The sequence below is a fragment of the Aotus nancymaae genome, unplaced genomic scaffold (genome assembly GCF_030222135.1).
Source record: "Aotus nancymaae isolate 86718 unplaced genomic scaffold, 86718_ANA_hifiasm-v0.15.2.pri h1tg000064l_1, whole genome shotgun sequence".
Lineage (NCBI taxonomy): Eukaryota > Metazoa > Chordata > Mammalia > Primates > Aotidae > Aotus > Aotus nancymaae.
This window is the reverse complement of record NW_026988479.1, coordinates 1,837,349-1,851,792: the sequence shown is the minus strand read 5'-3', so window position 1 is coordinate 1,851,792 and position 14,444 is coordinate 1,837,349. Positions and strand designations below refer to the sequence as shown.

Genomic DNA, 14,444 nt, shown 5'->3' with positions numbered 1-14,444 from the left:
AACAGATGCACAACACCAGATCAGTAAGCAATATTTAAATTAGCTGGGAGGTCACAAAATACTCATAGCATGAGATGCTGTTAGCGTTAAGTAAAAACCAGCACAGCTAGTTAGATTCAAGGAAATGCTCAGGTGCTGTCACAAGAGTCCTCAGGGTCACTTTATAGAACATTGTTGCAGGCTACTATAAGCATGTGACCCCTCTGAAGTTTAACTATTTAGTTTAATTACATTTTAGGTCATCCTCCCAACTCCACCCATAGCACGTCCCAGATGTTCAGCAGTGAGGACTGATACAGCTACAGTTTATGGAGAGCTGATAGTATGCAGGCACTAGGTGAAGTACATGTCTTTATTTTTTTCTTAAACATTGATTTTTAAGTTCAGGGATACATGTGCAGGTATGTCATATAGGTAAACTTGTGTCATGGGAGTTTGTTATACAGATTATTTTGTCACTCAGCTGTTAAACCTAGTACCCATTGATTATTTTTCCTGATCCTCTCCCTCCTCCCACCTTCCATCCTCTAATAGGTCCCAGTGTGTGGGGTTCCCTTCTGTGTCCATGAGTTCTCATCATTTAGCTCCCACTTAAGTGAGAACATGCAGTATTTGGTTTTCTGTTCCTGTGTTAGTTTGCTAAAGATAATGGCCTCCTGCTCCATTCATGTCCCTGCAAAGGACATGATCTTGTTTTTATGGTTGCATAGTATTCCATGGTGTATATGTACCACATTTTCATATATATATATATATATATTTGTTTTTTTGTTTTTGTTTTTGTTTTGTTTTGTTTTTTTTGAGACGGAGTTTCACTCTTGTTACCCAAGCTGGAGTGCAATGGCACGATCTCGGCTCACCGCAACCTCCGCCTCCGGGGTTCAGGCAATTCTCCTGCCTCAGCCTCCTGAGTAGCTGGGATTACAGGCACACGCCACCATGCCCAGATAATTTTTTGTATTTTTAGTAGAGACAGGGTTTCACCACGTTGACCAGGATGGTCTCGATCTCTTGACCTCGTGATCCACCTGCCTCAGCCTCCCAAAGTGCTGGGATTACAGATTTTGTTTTTTTTTTTAAGAGATGGAGTTTCACTCTGTGGCCCAGGCTGGAGTGCAGTGGCGCGATCTCAGCTCACTGCAACCTCCGTCTCCCAGGTTCAAGCAATTCCCCTGCCTCAGCCTCCTGAGTAGCTGAGACTACCGGTGCCTGCCACCACGCCTGGCTAACTTTGGTATTTTTAGTAGAGACAAGGTTTCACCATATTGGCCAGGCTGGTCTCAAATTCCTGACCTTGTGATCTGCCTGATTCCACCTCCCAAAGTGCTGGGATTATAGGCATGAACCACCGCGCCTGGCCATGTACCACATTTTCTTTATCCAGTCTACCATTGATGGGCATTTGGGTTGATTCCATGTCTTTGCTATTGTAAACAGTGCTGCAATGAACATACATGTGCATGTGTCTTTATAAAAGAAAAATTTATATTCTTCTGGGTATATACCCAGTAAGGGGATTGCTGGGTTGACTGGTATTTCTATCTTTAGGTCTTTGAGCAATTGCCACACTGTCTTCCACAATGGTTGAACTAATTTACATCCCCACCAACAGGGTATAAGCATTCCTTTTTCTCTGCAACCTTGCCAGCATCTGTTATTTTTTTGACTTTTTAGTAATTGCCATCTGATTGGTGTGAGATGGAATCTCATTGTAGTTTGATTTGCATTTCTCTAATGATTAGTGATGTTCAGCTATTTTTTCATGATTGTTGGCTCTATGTATATCTTCTTTTGAAAAGTGTCTGTTCTTATGTCTCCTATTTAAACTTCAAAGCAAGCCTGTATCAAACAGCAGACTTAAGTACTCCCCATTACAGATGATGAAACAGAGACTTAGAGGTGCTGAGTAACTTGCCAGTCACACCTGTAGGAGACGGGAAAGCCAGAATTCAAATACTGGTTTCCTAGAGCCTGCATTTTTAACCACTTCATTTGCTGCCTAGATAAATCAGCAATTTTCTAAGATATTAACCTTCAGTCATAGAGCTAATTTGGTTCACTATATATTTTTTCAAAACCTTTCAAACCAGAACACACTGTTTATTTTCTCCAATTTTTAAACTCCTCCATTGGGTGTTACACTTTAATATAATTTATAAATACAATGTTTTGTATAATATATTTTAAAATATGAGTCTTCATACACTGAAGGCCCATAGTTAGTGGATTAGCAGGTGAATTAATATATGTTAAAATATGTTATATGCCATTCTTTCCTACCCCAAAGTTTATAATGAAAAGTGAACTGGATCTTGCTATGTTGCCCAGGCTGGAGTGCAGTGACATGATCGATTATCTTGGCACACTGCAACAACCTCTGCCTCCCAGGTTCAAGCTATTCTCTCACCTCAGCCTCCCTGGTAGTTGGGATTACAGGTGTGAGCCACCACACCTGGCTCATTTTTGTATTTTTAGTAGAGATGGGGTTTCACTATGTTGGCCAGGCTGGTCTCAAACTTTGGCCTCAAGTAATCCACCTGCCTCAGCCTCCCAAAGTGCTGGGATTTATAGGTGTAACCTACCACGCCCAGCCTGTCAGATCTGATGACCTGAAAATTAAAAAAAAAATAAAAAAATTATATGCACATACGCAGAGACAGAGAGATAATCTTCTTTTGCTAAATGGAGACTTTCAAAGTTTGGAATTAAGTTAAGTGCTAAGAAACTGAGTTAGGTCCAACAATTCTTTGCCTTTATTTCTCTTGCTTCTAATTCAAGATCAGTTCCCAACTTGAACTTTTATTCTGTTTGTCAAATACTCCAACATGCCATGCACAAAGACAGAGAGTTTGGATGAGAGATGTTGTCACTGCAGGTCATTTATTTTTACTTGAATTCACTATTTTAAGTAAAAATATATACTAAAAATAACTAACATTTATTGATAATACCAGAGAGCTTCCTTTTAAGGTAAATGTTCTTGTTGCCCACATCTATCCTTTTTCTGCATACATATGGAGTTGAACAAATTTCTAAAATTCTTACATTCAAGTTATTAAAATGTTAAAAATTCAAATTGCAATTGGAATGACATTACATGTAATTTAATTCATTATTTGCAATAGGAATCAAGGTAACTTTTGCTTAGAATATATCAGCATTCATTTTGGATACTTGTTGAAATTCATTAAAAGTAACCTGGACATAACTAAATGAGATCCAGAAGAAACTTTAAGAAATAAAGGTGTGTTTTATGAAATGTGTGTCAAAAAAAGTAAGGTTATTCTACAACCGTCCAACTACTGGGAACATAAAATTCAGAATGAAAAAGATAATAAAAGTAGAGAAAATTAGGATCTCAAAAGGAAATATACAGCTAAAGTACTTATTCTTGGTCAGAAAGGGGTACATTGTGTTTTTAAATCAAATACGCACTTTGGTGATGAGTGTGTCATCAGCTTCACCTTCTAGCACAAAGATGAACAAATTAGCCACAGCTCTTGGGCAAGTAAATGCACCTAGAAATTCTAACTGCTACTGATAGGCAATTTGATTAAGAAAAAATTTAAAGGTAGAGTTTTCCCTGACATAGTCAAGCTGAATGTCAGCTACAAGCATATTACAGTATATATCTTAATAGGTAGGTCTTGAGTCTTAGCCTCCCCAGCCCACCAACAGATGGTTATTGAAAGTGACTGTTTGTTGGGCCCTCTGAGAAATTCAATAAGGAAAAATGTAATCTGAGTCTGCAACCTATTTAGAGGAAAGATAACTAATACAACTGGATTACTAAGTGAATTAATATATGTTAACAACTTAAGACAGTACTTTGTACAAACTAAACTGTCAATAAACATTAATTGTTAATTAATCAACACAATAACAGCAGCTGAATTCTATGAGGCAGAAGTCACATGGGTACAAGGTGAGCACTGGTAAAGAAGAGAAGAGTATGGTTAGTAATGAGGGAAGGCTTCACATGAAGGAAAACTTGAGTTGATTTCTAGAGGTATATGAACAGAGAGGAGAGAGGGGTAAGGAATAGCAGTAAGGAAAAGTAAGACACAGGGGATTCATTTGGTCCTATGTTTGGCATACCAGTTCCTTGTTCCTTCTGCATATCACTTTTTTTTGAGATTTATAAGAAAAATATTTTTAAATTATTTAAAAATTAATATTATTTTTAATTGACAAATCACAATTGTATACATTTATGGGGTACAAGGTAATGCTTTAGTATATGTATACCATGTGGCATGATTAAATTAAGCAACATACCTACCGTCTTGCTTACCTATCATTTTTTATGGTGAGACATTTGAAATTTACTCTCAGTTATTTTGAAATATACAGTACATTAGTATTCACTAATCACCTTGTTGTGCAATAGATCTCAAAACTTATTCCTCCTAATTGAAACTTTGTATCCTCTGATCAACTCCCTATTCCCTCTTCCTCCCCAACCCTTTCCACTCTCCAGTGCCTGGCAACCACCATTCTACTCTGTGTTTCTATGACTCCAATTTTTAAATTTACTTTTAAGTTAAATTCAATTATAGTTTTGAGACAGGGTCTCATTCTGTGTCCAGGCTGGAGTGCACTGGCACAAACATGGATCATTGCAGCCTCAATTGCCGGGGTTCAAGCAATTCTTCCACCTCAGCCTCCTGAGTAGCTGGGACTACAGGTGTGTGCCATCAGTCTTAACTTTATTTTCTGTACAGACAAGGTCTCACTTTGTTGCCCAGGCTGGTCTTGAACTCCTGGGCTCAAGTGATCCTCCAGCCTTGGCTTACCAAAGTGTCAGGATTACAGGCATAAGCCACGGTGCCTGGCCTGAGTCAACTTTTTTAGATGTCACACTTAAGTGAGATCATGCAGTCTTTGCTTTTCTATTCCTGGCTTATTTTGCTTAACATGTATCCTCTATGTTCGTCCATGTCACAAATGACAGAATCTTTCTTTTTAAAGGCTGAATAGTATCGTGTATATATACCACATTGTTTTTATCCATTGAGAGACACTTAGATTGATTTTGTATCTTGTGTATATATAGCACATTTTCTTATCCATTCATCTGTTGATGGACACTTAGGTTGATTTCATATCTTGGCTATTGTGAGTAACCTGCAATGAATATGGGACTGCTGCATATCACCCCTTTAAGTATAGAGCTGCTAGTATGATTGGCTATAAAAGATGTGCATGCTGACTGGTATTAGGAAGGTTGCAATGGTCTGTGTGGGTCCAGATCATAAAGGACCTTAAAGTCTTGGCAGAGGAGCTAATTTTTAAGAGTAGGCCATGGGAGGCCATCATACATTCTGGAACAGAGGACCTGGGGTACAGAATAGTGGTTATAAGTTGATGCTGTAAATTTAGGCGACCTGGGCGTGAATCCTGGCTGCTCTTTTATTAACTGTGTGACTGCCTAGCTGCTTAGCTTCTCAGAGCTTCAGTGCTTTTATCTGTAACATGAAAATAGTAGCTCCTACCTCATTCTTTGTGTGAATTCATTTAAAGTGTTGAGCACACTCCCTGGCACATAGTAAGCACTCTCGGTAAGTGCTAGCTGCTATGACTTAAGAGGCTAAGGCTGTAAGTGATGAGGCCTACGTGGGTGCAGTTACAGATGCAGGGAAATTGTGAGGAGCAAGTCATTCTAATCCTCTTAGAAGAAACGTCCATTGGGACACCCGGACTTCCACAAGTCTCTGAGCTTAGTGATAATTAATCTAAGTTATGAAGTTCAAAGCAGAAGTTAGGCCGAGTTTCTAAGCACAAAAATGTGGCAAGCTGAAATGATTTCAAAGTGAAATGATCACATCAGTATATCCTTATGATAATATATATCCCTCCTTTCTAAATTACTCGCACTAAAACAGGAGTTTTAGAGTTCAGAAGGGTTAGTGTCTAAAATCATAGACTGAATTAGAAGTGACTTCAGTAGGCTTAGAAAATACCACTTTGTAGGAAAAAAACAACCCCTACCTCCAAACAAATTTTACCAAAGGCTACAAAATAGATAACTATCTTAACAGTAGAGAACACTCAGTTATAGGCTAAACTCTTTATCTACCTTGTCTGGGTGTTTAATGTGGCAATGGTCACCAATGTCTCTTGAAGTACAGTAATATTCATTTGCGCCTCCCCAACCCCTGCTCTGCCCTTGAAGTTCCAGAAGGGCAGATGCAAAATAACATTTATCCTTGTACTGTCCATCGTTATTGAACAATTATTTGCTGAACTAGAATGAATTTGTGAAAATGATCATTCTAAATGAAGGGCTGTGTCACACACCCACACACCGGGCCTGTTGGGGGTAGGTGGGCTGGCGGAGGGATAGCCGGGGGTCGGGGGACTGGGGAGGGATACCATTAGGAGAAACACCTAATGTAGGTGGGCAAGGGGGATGGATGCAGCAAACCACGGTGGCATGTGTATACCTATGTAACAATTCTGCACGATCTGCACATGTACCCCAAACTTAAAGTATATTTAAAAAAAAACTTACACACATACTCTTGTATCTAAAACAAAAGAGTAATCTCATGTCCTGGGATGTCAAAAAAAAAAAAAAAAAAAAAGGGACTGTGAGCTTCAATGTGGTTAGGTAGGCTTATTTTCTACAAAATTACTTTCCCAACATCCAGTGAGTTTTGAATTAAGAGAATTTGTTTAAATCCTCAGTAGACTTTTCAATCAATTTAAACCGTCTCCTTAACTGAACATCTAGACGGCAGAGAGAGAGAGAGAGAGAAAGAGAGAGACAGAGACAGAAAGAGAGACAGAGAGTGAGATCGGGCGCCACAGACAGAGTTCGAGCCACAAGACTGTCCGTGTAGAAGTTCCAGAAATCCGCATCCACCCGAAACTCGTCCCGAGGCAGAGAAGTTTGGGCTGCGCGCCTCCCACCGCCTTGGATGGGTCCCAGCTGAGCATACTCACTGGGCTGAGCCAACTTTGCTCTCCCTCTTCCCGAGCACTTTCGCAGGCTTTGTGTCTTCCACATCTTGCTGTAGTTCGGTCATCGGGGCCGCGTCTGGAGGGCACCTTCAGACCTCCGCGCGCCCGGCTGTTACCCGGCTCGTCCCGGCTTCTAGGTCCCGGGGTGCAGGCCAAGCGAGCCGCGCCGTGCCCTCCTGCCCTGCAGCCTCCGCCCCGCGCATCCAGGCCGGGCCGCACAAGCTCCCGGGCCGCGGACCTGGACACGTCGGAGCGGGCGCGATTGGTCCGACCCAGTGTGGAAGAGCCGGGAGGGAGGGAAGGGGAGGGTCGAAGCGAAGTGACAGCCTCTTTCCCCAACCCAGGAGGCAGAGAAGAGAAAAAGGAAACCTGTTGAACGAGTCTTTCGGGAGAGGAAGCTAATTGGCCAAGCAGGTGGAACATTTGCCTAAGAAGGAACAATCTATTTAGCCTCCTGGTAAACTGGGCCTTTTCTTTTCTAGCCCGACTGCAACAAGGGGGTTTCTAAAAAGGGCAGCCGGCTCTAGATACCGGAAATGCAGACGTCTGAGTGGGACGTTCTCTCACACAAAAGCCCTGTGTGGGCTGGGCTATGCCCCATCCTGAATTATTCAAACAACATATTGCTTCGTTGAGGGACTGCCTCTTCTGCCTCAACAATAGGTCTGCTCAATTTTTTATGTGGGAATAACAAAGGTAATAGGTAGTTGCCTTTGGTGCTTTTTGGTTAACCCTTCATCTTCTCTGGGTGGTTAGACGGTAAGAAGAAGCAATCATTAAAAATCTTCCAATATTGGGTTATGACTGTCCTTATCAAAATCAAAATTGGTGTTTGATAATTCCCAAGCTGTCTCTTTGGTGTCCATAGTTGTACAAGTACCCTATTTACTGCGCACTCAACCAATACTGTGAATGCCTATTTCCACCTTTTGGTGAGATTTTGACTTGCCAGTTTTAAGGTTTTGCATTAGACGCATCCGTTTACTCATGCATTGAATGGACTTTTGAGAGCCACCATGTTCCAAGCATTGTTCTCAACCAAGGATGGCCAGTCTTTTGGCTTTCATGGACCACATTGGAAGAAGACAAATTGTCTTGAGCCACACATGAAATACACTAACACTGAGGATAGGTGATGAGCTTTAAAAAAGGTCCGTTAAGGGGCCACACATGAAATACACTAACACTGAGGATAGGTGATGAGCTTTAAAAAAGGTCCGTTAAGGGGCCCTGTGCAGTGGCTCATGCTTGTAATCCCAACACTTTGGGAGGCGAATCATTTAAAGTCAGGAGTTCAAGACTAACCTGTTCAACATAGTGAAACCCCGTCTCTACTAAAAATACATAAATTAGCCGACTGTGGTGGTGGGCGCCTGTAATCCCAGCTATTTGGCAGGCTGAGTCAGGAGAGTCACTTGAGCCTGGGAGGCGGAGGTTGTGGTGAGCCAAGATGCGCCACTGCACTCCAGTCTGGGTGATGAAGTGAGACCCGATCACAAAAACAAAACAAAACAAAAACAAAATCCGTGCATAAATGTCATAATATTTTAAGAAAGTTTACAAATTTGTATTGGGCTGTATTCAAAGCTGTCCTGGGCTGCAGGTTGGGCAACCTTGTTTAAACATTGACTTGTTATAGCAAATAACATTTGTGTTGGTGGTTTTCTAATTTGCTATGGAGTAGTTAACATTAAAAATAACTAATATAAAACGTTATTATTGGAAGCCTGACTTGACTTTAAAACAATTACAAGTGGCAACAGTAGAGCTTGACATGCCTGGGGAAGAACTACTATGTTCTGGGGCTGCAAGTCCTTCATTTTTCTTTTAAAATAAAATTTTGATTTAAGCGTATTACAAAGACTATGCAACCATAGTACATAAATGTATGTATGTATATTTGAAGGGTATATGTGTGTGTATAAAACACCTAACCTTCTAAATAACTTCAAACATTTTGGAGACGCAAATTCTTTCCAAAATTTTCTTTTCTCCTTTTACGTGTAAATCATTGGGCTGAGAGAACAAAGCCATCTTTTTGTAGCCTGCTTGCTCCAAAATTGATTTTCGTGACATTTGAAAAATAAGTAAAAGAAAAAAGCTGATATAAATTCCAGAAGAGTTAGCTTGGTCAGGCCTCTCTCTCTCTTTTCTTCCTGACCACTGATCTCTTTGCTATAGGAGCTGTGCTAGGTGGGACGGGGGAAAGCTCTGGGTGACCTGAAAGCTTGAAGGTTGTCTCCTTGGTGCCCATAGTTGCCTCTTCCTGGCAACATTCCTGATGCCTTCACCTCTAGGTCTTTGCTTGAGATCCCCATGCTCCTCAGGATAGGGATAGGTTTGGAATAGAGATGAGGTTGTCAATTTCCCAAATGCTGGATGGGGACTCTCTCAAATCTCAAGTGCCCTCCAAGTTCTGACTACAGAGCTGAGATCAGACTGACTTTTCCCCCCAAGTAAATTTTTTATTGTGGTAAAATATATATAACATTACCGTTTATCATTTTAATAAGTATATAATTCAGTGGCATTCAACACATTCACAATGTTTTTAACTATCACCACTATCTGTACACTAAAATTTTTTTTTTTATAATCCTCAGCATGCACTCCCACTAAACCCATTAAACAATAACTCTCTCTTCTCCACCTCCTCCCAGCCTCTGGTAACCTCTGTTTTACTTTCTGTCTCTATAAATTTATCTGTTTTGGGTACTTCATATATTGGAATTAGGTACATATATTAGGTACCTCATATATTGGAATCACACAATATTTTTCCTTTTGTGTCTGGCTTATTTCATTCAGTGTAATGTTTTCAAGATCAATCCATGTCATAGCATATATCAAAATTTCATTTTTTGGCTGAATGATATTCCATTGCATGTATATACCACATTTTGGTTGTCCATTTATCTGTTGATGGACACTTGGGTTGTTGCCAGCTTTTGTCTATTGTGAATGATGCTGCTATGAACATGGGTGTGCAAATGTTTGTCTAAGTCCCTGATTTCATTTCTTTTGAATATATACCTAGGAGTAGACTTGCTGGGTCATATGGCAGTCTGTGTTTAACCTTTTGAGAAATCATGGTCAGGCCTCTTTTAATGCATGAGTAAGGGCAAGTATTCAAAGTGGTCCTAGCATGGGCTTATGGCTCAATTAAAGAGCACTCAGATACCCTGAAATAGTTTGAAGTTCTTTAGCGCATGGTATAAGGACTTCCAGTGGTGTGGTTTTAAGTGAGAAGGAGCAGGTGAGGTTGAAGTGGAAGTTGGGGGAGTTAGGGACAATATCAGTCTTTTCCTAGAGTGGAAGAATTAGGAGCAAGTAAGCTACATTATTTTACATACTGATGTTTGCTTATGTTTAAAAAACATTGTTAAACAACCACCTAATTTGTTTATTCTTGGGGCTATTATATAGTAATATGGAATATAGTATTCAAAAGGCACAGCAGACAAACAATAAAGGAAATGTCATTGCCATGTGACAAAATAGAGATAAAGATTATGCCTATGATATGTGAGAGAAGAGACAAGAAAAAAAAGATTATGCCTAAACTGTTTTAGGATGCTGTTTGATATTGCACCAATAAGAGACATTTTTCTTCCACTAAGTCTCTGGGAATCTAAATTCTCCTTTTTTTTTTGAGACGGAGTTTCACTCTTGTTACCCAGGCTGGAGTGCAGTGGCGCGATCTCGGCTCACCGCCACCTCCACCTCCTGGGTTCAGGCAATTCTCCTGCCTCAGCCTCCTGAGTAGCTGGGATTACAGGCACGCACCACCATGCCCAGCTAATTTTTTGTATTTTTAGTAGAGACAGGGTTTCACCATGTTGACCAGGATGGTCTCGATCTCTTGACCTCGTGATCCACCTGTCTCTGCCTCCCAAAGTGCTGGGATTACAGGCGTGAGCCACCACACCCAGCCCCCTAAATTCTCCTTTTTAAAGAAAAGAAGATTTCTAGCTGATACTTTTTCTAGTTTTTGAAACCACTTTGGTAGAAGATGCCAGACATATCACCTTTAGGGAGTGTTGGAGCTTCTATTCAAACAACTTTGACGTTTGATATTGGTCAGATATTGGCCTTCCTTAACAATGAGCACGTACACTGTGTGTCTGTTCATTGTCTTGGGGGCAGAAGACAAACAATGTGTTTGGATACTTGAGTGGAGATTTGGTTGCAAGGTGATATGATTTGGCTCTGTGTCCCCACCCAAATCTCATGTTGACTTGGGATCCCTAGTGTTGAATTGGGGAAGTGATTTCATGGTGGTGGTTTCTAATGGTTTAGCATCACCCCCCTAGTGCTGTCTTGTGATAGAGTTCTCATGAGATCTGGTTGTTTGGAAGTCTGTAGCACCTCCTCCTTTGCTCTCTCTCTCTCTCTCTCTCTCTCTCTCTCTCTCACTCTACCATGTGAGGACAGTGCTTGCTTCCCCTTTGCCTTCTACTATGATTGTAAGTTTCCTGAGGCCTCCCCAGAAGCAGAAGCCTGCACTGCCCATAGAACTGTGGGCTGATTAAATCTCTTTTCTTTATAAATTACCCAATCTCAGGTAATTCCTTATAGCAATGTGAGAATGGACTAATACATACTGTATGTCAAATATTATAGTTACCTAATGTAAAACATGTGGTGGGGTGAGTATTTATTAACCAATAAATGTATAGGTAAGTATCTTCACATGCCTGTAATTTTATGCATATTGTCTGATGATAGGTTTTAGAAGATGTTGATGACCTTATCAAGCTGAAACCTGGAAGTTGTGTAATAACTTAACTATGCATGATATTTTATAAGTAAAAAAATTCCAGGAACAATTGTCAGACCATTCCTGTTTTTAATTAAGATCAGTATCCAAAGAAGAAAACGGGGGGAAAAATGGAAAGAGTTCAGAAGAGAAACACACAGTGACAATGAAGAACTAATTCTAAGACTTTCCAAAAAATTGTAAGAATGAAAGTTGAGAGGCATTATCTGAAGGGGTACCTTTATTGAATGATTTATGTCAATATGAAGAAAAGGTTCCCCATGAATATAACCATGAAATATTGGAATGGAAGTCTGTAGTCTAGACTATGGAATCTTCTATGTTGGAGGGCTTTGAAGGTAAGATTAAAAAAATTAATAGAGTAGTTTTAAGCTAGTATTTCCCAAGCCAAGTGATACTGCAGATTGGGACATTTGAAATCTATTTCTTCTTAGAGATGAAACAACTACTATGCTTAGCACTCATGTTGAGAGGAATAGGCAAGACGGCAAGGGCTTACGGGTCCAGGGGCCAGAGGGTAGTTGTGAAACACTAATATAAATCTGGTTCATTGAGAAAGCAGAAGCAGTAAAAAAAACTCTACCAGTTCATATTATTTTTTTTTAAGAATTAAAATAAATGATGCCACAGAACCAAGAAATTAAAATCTATCTCAAAGCTTTAAAATATATGCCTATTTTTTATATGGCAAATGCTACAGATTACAATGTAATCTGTAGGGTCCCTGTGATCATCCAGCACAGTTGTTTTCATGCTGGGTTCTGTGGGAGGCCAGGGCTCTTTGTTTTAGTGAGAGGAGGGCCCAGCACTTGAACTTAGGTATTCCGATTCCTGGGTCTATTTCCTGCTACTATTACAGTGCAGTCTCTCCTGCTTCAGTTAGCACTCATCTACTTGTATCTGTTTCATATATTTGTGTTCTCTCTTAATTTCTACTTGGCCTGCCACACACTAAACACAATTTAAAATAAAATTCCACCATCATTTTTCAGAGAAGAGCCCAAGCCTTCAGGGAGTTCAGTGAGTTGGCCAAAATTACAGTGGCCTCATGAGAACTAAGACCCAGTTTTCCTGACTTCCAGGGGGGTGCTTTTAGGGTTGTAGGACAGTGAGCAGTGCAAAACAAATTTTGTTAGTGGCAAAGACATACATCTTGTAGGAGAGTGTTTTGGAGAGAAAGTCCAAGGACCTTCAGGTGTGAATACAATGTTTGTGAGGAAAGAAATGTTTGAATCTGGAGCTGTCTTTGGTGGCACATTTTGTAATTATCTGTTGCTGTATAACTATTTTAAAACCTGGTAGCTTAAAACAAGAATTTATTACCTCTCATGGTTCTGTGAATTGGCTGGGCTCGGCTGAATGGTTGCCACTTGTGGTCACTCATGCATTTGCACTCAGATAAAGGCTGGGTTGAAAGTCATTTGAAGACTCAGCTAAGCTGGATGTGCAAGATGGAATTTTCATTCCCAGGTCTGGTGCTTCAGCTGGGATGGCAGGAAGAGCCGAGGGCTAGCTGAGCATTTCAGTGTCTGTGCAGCACTCCACGTGGCTAGCTTTGGCTGCCTTACAGCATGGCGGTCTCGGTACAGTTGGATTTTTTAACTTGCTCTCTGGCATCCTCCAGACCATGTGTTCTATAACACTAATGTAGAATACAAGGCTTCCTATGAGACAGTGCAGGAGGTCATGTAGCTTCACCTATACTGCATTCTCTTGGTCAAAGATGAGCCGTAGGGCTAGCCCAGATTCAAGGTGAGAGAGCTACACAAGATTTGAATACTAGCTCACTAGGGGCCATCTAGGGAGACAGATACCACAGTGTGGATAGTAGATTAGGCCCTCTGACTATAGATACATTGTCATTAGCCATGTGGGTAAGTGGACATTTCTAATAGCACTGTTGCAAATGCATGAGACATAGAAGTGAACAAAACAGGCAAAACCCATGCTGTTGTGGCTCTTACATTCTAGTGGGAAAGACTGAAAATTTAACAAGTCAGTACATAAATAACACAGTTTCAGTGGGATGATCAGGGAGGCTTCTTTGAGATGTAACACCTCGGCTGAGCCTTCAGTGGGGAGGAGGAAGCAATGTGAAGGTCTGGTTGCAGATCTTGCCAGCCAGAGGGAAGAGCGAAGGTAAAGACCCTGAGGCAGGACTGGGCGAGGCATATTTTAAGAATGGAAAGAAGGCCAGTGTACTCCACTGTGCCTGGAGTATAAGGAAGGAGGAGAAGGTTGGTGGGAGAAGGATAGCATCTCACAGAGAATACCTTTTCTGTCCATTGGTTTATTATCTGTCCTCTCCCGTAAGAATGTAATCTTCTCAAAGACAAGAACATTGTCGATCATGTTCACCCTGTGTTCACAGTGCGTAGTTCATGTTAGATGCTCAATAAGTACTCATTGAGGGAATGGATCCTTGACTGGTTGTTTCTAACCACTGAGTTTCAACCATACTCCTGTGAAACTTGTACTGACCTGAGATGTTCTAATGTTGTATAATACTCTTTTCTGTTTTTTAGTTTGCAGGAAGAAAAGAAGTGAGTGAAAAAGAAATATAACAATAATTTCCTCCCCATAACAAAAAGGAAAATCTTTGGTTCATGCTACTTATCATATGACTGCTAGTGGAGTGCAAGTGCCTCTACCAGATTAGAAAGGTCCCATGACTGCCAGATGGTTTAGACTAGGAGCA

The 14,444-nt window shown here is 40.7% G+C and overlaps 1 protein-coding gene across 6 annotated transcripts in view; it reads right to left on the bottom strand.

Moving 5' to 3' along the window:
• Window positions 1–14,444, bottom strand: part of GRAMD2B (GRAM domain containing 2B) — a 117,351-nt gene that overhangs the window by 61,630 nt on the left and 41,277 nt on the right. For 2 of the 6 annotated variants that reach the window (XM_021677502.2, XM_021677503.2), the window contains exon 1: window positions 6,949–7,230. The exons of the other annotated variants lie outside the window; for them this stretch is intronic. In XM_021677502.2, the coding sequence (XP_021533177.2) occupies window positions 6,949–7,012 (64 nt within the window). In that variant the 5' untranslated portion in view covers window positions 7,013–7,230. Of the gene's footprint in view, window positions 1–6,948; window positions 7,231–14,444 lie in introns of those variants that run through there. 6 annotated transcript variants of the gene reach the window in all.